The following is a 6,573-nucleotide window of genomic DNA, read 5'->3' as shown; positions in this document are numbered from 1 at the left end:
AATTAATTTCTCAGACCGAAAATAGTAGAAATTATTTTTTTAAATACTTTAATAATTATATTCATTCATATGAAAAAAAATTTAATTTGAAAATATTAGATAAGAGATTAAAATACTTTTAACTCATCAGTGCTTTATTATTATTTAAAGAGAAAAAGCTAGAAATATATATATTTTATTAAATAATTAATATTTAATCTTATAACTATGTAAATTATTTCTAAAGATATAAAAGAAATGATTTACCGTGTAAGAATGTATTTTTATTGGACTCGTACATTATACGAATGTCTAATATTCAATATTTCATGCCTTTCACGCACACTTTACTTCTCATTCACATCATTTTACATTAATATTCTTCTCAATCATCAACCATCAGAATAACTCGAAATTGATGATAAAATAAGAGATTAATTAATTGAGTATATACTTATCAATTAATCTGATTATTTTCATGAGAGCAAAAATCACTCGTGAGTTAGAATTAATATTTAGAAAAAAAAATTTTTACATATTAAATTTTAAAAAAATTTGATTTCATTCTTTCAATTTTGTATTATTAAATATGCTCTTCTTATTTATTCGTCATAGCGGTAAGAAATTGATTTAATACCAATGTGACTGCGTATATTATTGTAAACATAAAATAATCATTTTACGCTCTCATACAATGGTAAAATATAAAATTCAGAAAATAACTACTCTTAAAAGACTTGGTATTCTTTAAATACATCTTTGCATGTATTCTTTCTATTTTTTCTTTTTGTTTTTCACTGTGAAACAATAGCGAATATTATTATATTTAATTATTAAACTCTACGATATTCTTTGTGTTATTATCTATCCCAATGCAATTATAATTGCATTATTACAAGTTTTCATGTGGAAATTAAAATTAAAGAGCAAGTTGTTACACGCAGACATGAATGTCTAAAATACATTTTTTTAATTTTATTCTGTTTAATCTATATAGCGTGGATTTGCTATTTCAAATATTTACGTCTACTTCGTCACAAATCAATTCAATTTTGTATCTTTTATCTATTTTCCCTCTCGGTTGATTCTTTACAGCTTTATTATTTATGGTATAATAGTAGCAGTAGCAATAATAATTGTGATAGTAGTAGTAGAAGTGGTCATTCAATTTAAGATGTTTATTATTCTTGAAAGCGAATTCTTCTACATTGAACTTCTTAATCGTCATTCTCACTTAACGATTCTTACATATATACATATTAATAATAAGATTTTTGTTCACGTTTTCTGCAATGCCTAATATTTATTTTTTCACAATTTCATTATTCGCTTTCTTTTTTTCACTCACGTTTTGGATGAATGTGAAGTTGTCAGTAATCAATTTCCATACAGAATTCATGGTATTATTGTATTGCATATTGTTACATTAAACTCATTTATCGAGTTCTAATGCGGCATATTGTTCTTCATCCACCTCCGTCATCATTAAATTACCATCTGGAAGTAGGAGCACGACCCTCCTAGTACCACCTTAAAAATAAATAAATTCAGTTATAAACAGTGGTTTATATAAATTTCATACAGAATACTTCAATTGTATAGATAAGAAATTAGTTATAAATTCTAGTATCTGTTCAATAAAAAATTAGAAAACTTACCAGGAGTAGGTTCATCAGCCTGAACAACCTGAGCGACAACTTGAGCTTGTCCGTCAGGATCCTCCTGAGTTCCAACAGCTCCACTATTATTATCCATTATAGACATAACCATTTGACCTTCAGCAGCTTCACCTTCACCCTCTTTTACGTAGAACTGAGGAGTTAAGTTGACCTGATCTGGCATTAGTTGAGCAACAGCTTCAGCAACAGCATGATCAAGTGTGAGTACTGATCCATCATCGCCCTGTTGTTCAGTCGTGACATAAACGCATTGCTGCTCACCATCAGCACCGCGTGTCACTAAAAGGGTCTGGCCATCATCAGCATGACCTGCAACTTGATAGACAACACCGTCCTCACCAGTGATTGTTACTAAGTTCGATGTATCTTCAGCTATCACTTTTTTGTCTTCCTCTTTAATATCTTTAATATTAGTAGTTATTGATGGAACACTAGTCGTAACAGTGGCAGTGAGACTAGTAGTCGTTGCTTCAGATGCAGTAGTCTCAGTTAATGCTGCTGTTGGTATCGGTGTTCCTACAGAAGTTGTTGTTGTATCATCCAAACAAGGAAGATCTGGTGCTGCTACAGTAACGCCTGTAAGATTTATCTGGGTGGCATCAGTACTAGCCTGCACTATCGTACCTGTTGTGCCACCTGGACTCATTTCTACACGCATAATACCACTAGCATCGGTTAAGACATCTAAAGATGGTAAAACTAATTCTGCTGTTGTTGGTGTTGTGACATTTGTTGTCTCAGAATTTTCAGATGATGTTACAGTGGTGGTGACCGACGTGACTGGATCCGATGTTGTAGTTGGCTGCTCCGGTTCAGGTTCAGTCGTTGTGTCCATCGGCTCCCCATCAGGTCCAATGATACGTCCAGTCAATGGACAAAGTGTAAACGGCCTCGGTGGACTGTCAGGTTCATTCTGCGGAACATTACAGATATTATCTTCAGGCAAAACTTCAGGTTCTGCCTCCTCACTGCTATCTTCACTGCCTACTTCCTGAAATTCCATATGTAATCCGTCGCTTTCTACAATCTTGGTTTCTTTTGGCTTTCCAGGAGTAGAAACAGCTGCAACAGGTGTGATTTTTCCACGTCCACGACCTTGTGGTGTTTTCGGGCTAGCTACAACCGTCTTGGTAAATGTTTTAGTTAATCCAACAGCTTCTTGAGCTTTTCTCTTTGCCATAAGAAGTTTTTGCTGAGGTGATAAGAGCGATTGGGATGGTTTTACTGGAGGTTTTGGTGATGATTTAGCTGCTACTGTGCTTACTGTTTTAACTACTGGATTTGATTGCGTAGTTAAAACTGTAATTTTTGATCGCATCTGAGTCGATTGATTAGGACTTACTACAGCCTGTGGTGAACTTGCTATTATTCGTTTTTGTTGCATTATTGGACGTGTTTGAGCTGTAGGAAGTCTTGGAGCTAGTGCTCGTACCGGTGTACGAACTGATCCAACACCAAGAACACTAGTAGGCGTTGCACCGCGGAGAGGAGGTCTTGGTAAAAGAGGACGACCATCTGGAGTCTTTTGTGTCTGTTGTTGTGGTGATGATTGTGATTGTTGAGATTGAATTGTAGGTCTTATTGTTGTTGTTGCCATTTTTGGTTGAATACCTATAGGTGTTGGGACAGCCGTAACTACATGAATTTGTTGAAGTTGATTTGGATCGGGTTTAGGCTGAATTTTAACTGGTTCCGTCTTTGGTGCCAGAGATGGTCTTGGTTTAGTTTGAACTGGTTTAGAGATCACTTTCATTTGAGTAACTATCTGACTTCCATCTGGCTTAGAAACAACTTTAACCGGTGTTATTGAATTTGCTTGCGTTGCAGTAATCACTTGTCTTCGAACCACAGTTGGTTCACGATTTTGTACCATTAATACACCTTGAGTATTAGGCGATCCTTTAACACCAATTTTTCCACTTGGTGATGAATCTAATTTGATAATTCCTTCTTTTTTCGACATTACATAAACACCAGATGCCAAATTAGGCATTTGCTTAGGATCAACTTTGACAACACCTTTAGCATTAGCAACTAAAACCGGTGTTTGATGGGTCACTTTGGAGCCATCTGATGTTTGAATATGTAAAGATGATAGGTCAGAGCTTGAAACAATAGTATTTGCTTTATTGGAACCATTTGATTGGGCATTAGCACGATTAAATGCACGTTGTATGACATCACTTCTACCAACTAGACGTTCATCTTCAGATTCTCCACTCCAATCTTCATCGCTACCTGTCTCTCCCTTTATTCGTTTAGGTAAAGTAATATCTTCTGAATCACTATCCGTAAATTCAGCACGACGTTTACCCAAAAGTTCACCTTCTTCTTCTTTCATCGATCCACACCATTGTTTTACTTGGTCCATTGCTTTTGACTTACTTGATCGCATTGGACGACTGATTTGAGCTGCACTACTAGGTCCAGGTATACTACTTGGTTCTGACTTGACGATTGTTTTTAGAGGTACTGGTCGTGTAGTAATTATTTTTGTTTGCTGCTGTTGTTGTTGTTGCTGCTGCTGTTGGGCTAACTGTTGTGCTTTTAATTCTTTCATTTCTTTTTGTTTTGCTAAATTCCTTTCAAATTCATCTAAAAGAAATTTACAAGATGATATTACATCAGCTGATTCCCAAGTATTAAACTCAGGTGATAATCCTTCCCATTTTAAATAATATTCAGGACAACGTTTTTTAGTATTGTAACGTTTTGCGACAATTTTTTCCACAACAAATTCTTCTTCATTGGGTTCATCTGCTTCAGATGCTAACTTTCCAGGTTTTACTCTGGGTTTAACAAGAGCTTTCGGTCGAGGATGAATAACTTTCTTCTCTTGTGGTGTAGTTGATTCTCCCGGTTGTGATTTTATTTCTTGTTTAATTACTACTTCTTTTTTAACTTCAGTAGATTCTTCTGGTTGCCCATTACGAATTACTTTACGTACCACTATTGGTTGTTTCACACCTGAATGAACAATTATATACATACATATATATTAATATACAATTCAATGATGGAAAAATTTACTATCAGCTCAACTAGTTGAGCTAGTTATAAATAAAATAAATTATAAAAATACCATCTGAGGTGATATTTGTTTGTCCAGTTGGTCGAAAATCTGTCATCTTTGCATTATTTATTTTAGTAAATGTTTGAATAGTCTTTCCAGCGGTCACCCAAGTTTCTCTTACATGAGATTCCATTTTACACCATCTTTGATAGAGCTTCCAAGAGTTTGCAGAATCTCTATCAGGGCCTTCCTGTTGGATCTGTGTATCTTTCCAGAGAAGAAATGCCCATACTTGCGCTTTTTGTTCATTCTAAAGAAAAATAAATGTAATGATTAAAAGCTACTTAATATTAACTATTAAACACATTCTCTATTCAAATATCAGAAGAATAGAACTTACATTTCCATTATCGCGAAAATGTGAGGTTTTTGAACAAGCGCCCTCTTTGCTTCGGTGTTCTTGGAATTCTTCAACAAAGTGAAAAACAGAATGACATTGTCCACATACTAAAACGTCAAGTCTTCCCATCTCTTCTTGTGCCGCTGAAAAAAAAAAATTTTTTTTGAAATTTACTCATTTTTTGATTCATAGTTGTCGACTAAATAAACAGTAATTTTGATGCAATCATGAGCGAAAAAAATGTTTAATGTATTCATGATTGTTTAAAAGTAATTTTATAATAAAAATAATGCGATAATTTCATATTATCAATGTTACCTTTGACGACGCTTGGATTGTTGACGGCCGCAGGGCCATCTTCGGCTTCCATCTTGCCGTATCCCGCTCAATTTATTGTTCAGACAACCTATAAAAATGAAAAAAGTATGATTATTAATAAATAAAATACGGCAAGTTATCAAAAGAAAGTAATAAATTAACATAGAGTTAATGAAAAACTCACAAAAAAATCTTAGCATATTGTCCATTTCGAATTTAATGAATTCCCGCATAAACTAGATATGTAAGTTTGAGAAATAGCAAGTATAGAAGAGAGAAAAGAGCAGGAGAGACTTATGTCTAGAGAGAGAGAGGGGAGAAATAAGGCATGGAATAGTTGAAAACGCGGCCAGTCACGTAAATAACTACTCAACTTACGCTGTATTCTCGTATTGGAAATGCAATTAGATGTGCAAAAACAAATCACTGGTTTTTTCGTAGCTTGTTCGCTAATATCACTCAGAAGAGAACGCCTCAGGACGCAAAGTAGCTTTTATTATCGTGATGTGATGCCATCGCGCCGTTCGATGGTTGTCCGTTGTAGCGCCGCTACCAACCGCCACTACCAAGCTGCCGCGCCACCGCACCAATCTTCTATCCTGTTACTACTGTGCTTGTCCACGAGCCAAAAACTAGCTCTACTTACAATTTTTCAACTTCAAGATGGCTCTCACTTCTCTACACTGCTCTACACTTTACAAATCTGAACACAGAGCACACGTTGGCGTTCACTTCCTGCTTGATATTCGCGGTCAAACCCGAAAGTGAGCTTTACAATTATTTGATTACAACAATCTTTTTTCCCTACCTGATGGTTTTTCTACTTTTCGGTTGTATTCAATTGTTTTATCTTGATAGCACTCGTTTCCCCGGGAATTACGTTTCGTGAAAAATTTTCTTATGCCAGGGACGCACACGCAAACCGGGAGCAACGTATTGTACAACAATACATGCACACCGACAACACCGGATTACTGAACAACGCACCCAATCGCGTTCCTCCTACAACTTGCAAAACAACCGCCACGCCACGCACCATTAGTGACCATTTTTGGTACTATTAGAGCTTCTTACTTTTGGCGGGAATATTTTTATTAATATAAAATTAATTTAATATTTATTTCACTTATTTTATATTGATTATTTTTAAAAAATGAACTCGGTATTTTGATTCAATTATGTTT

At 35.0% G+C, this 6,573-nt stretch overlaps 1 protein-coding gene across 3 annotated transcripts; it reads right to left on the bottom strand.

The window, feature by feature from the left end:
* Positions 1–241: 241 nt before the first annotated feature.
* Positions 242–6,372, bottom strand: Chro (chromator). 3 transcript variants are annotated; one of them, XM_035082061.1, is made up of 7 exons: positions 5,768–6,372; positions 5,390–5,477; positions 5,072–5,214; positions 4,741–4,981; positions 2,647–4,625; positions 1,638–2,571; positions 1,368–1,509 (listed from the first exon to the last, which is right to left on the bottom strand). In XM_035082061.1, the coding sequence occupies exons 2-7, from the start codon at positions 5,439–5,441 to the stop codon at positions 1,412–1,414; spliced, it is 3,447 nt and encodes a 1,148-aa protein (XP_034937952.1). In that variant the 5' UTR covers positions 5,442–5,477; positions 5,768–6,372; the 3' UTR covers positions 1,368–1,411. The 3 variants fall into 3 exon arrangements, with proteins under 3 accessions (XP_034937951.1, XP_034937952.1, XP_034937950.1); XM_035082060.1 differs by having other exon boundaries at positions 242–1,509; positions 1,638–4,625; XM_035082059.1 differs by having other exon boundaries at positions 1,638–4,625; positions 6,198–6,372.
* Between the last annotated feature and the right edge of the window lie 201 nt (positions 6,373–6,573).

This window comes from Chelonus insularis, unplaced genomic scaffold (assembly GCF_013357705.1).
Source record: "Chelonus insularis isolate UGA/USDA-ARS -01 unplaced genomic scaffold, ASM1335770v1 contig_338_pilon, whole genome shotgun sequence".
NCBI classification, from domain to species: domain Eukaryota; kingdom Metazoa; phylum Arthropoda; class Insecta; order Hymenoptera; family Braconidae; genus Chelonus; species Chelonus insularis.
Note: the sequence above shows the minus strand (reverse complement) of the source record. Positions and strands in the feature narration are given on the sequence as shown.

Excerpts from the sequence above, each read along its gene's own strand:
- Chro (XM_035082060.1), bottom strand. The coding sequence starts at position 5,441 with ATGGAAGCCGAAGATGGCCCTGCGGCCGTCAACAATCCAAGCGTCGTC. Across the intron at positions 4,626-4,740 it reads AACAAATATCACCTCAGATG|GTGTGAAACAACCAATAGTG; the intron begins GTATTTTTATAA and ends TTGTTCATTCAG. Across the intron at positions 1,510-1,637 it reads GGCTGATGAACCTACTCCTG|GTGGTACTAGGAGGGTCGTG; the intron begins GTAAGTTTTCTA and ends TTTATTTTTAAG.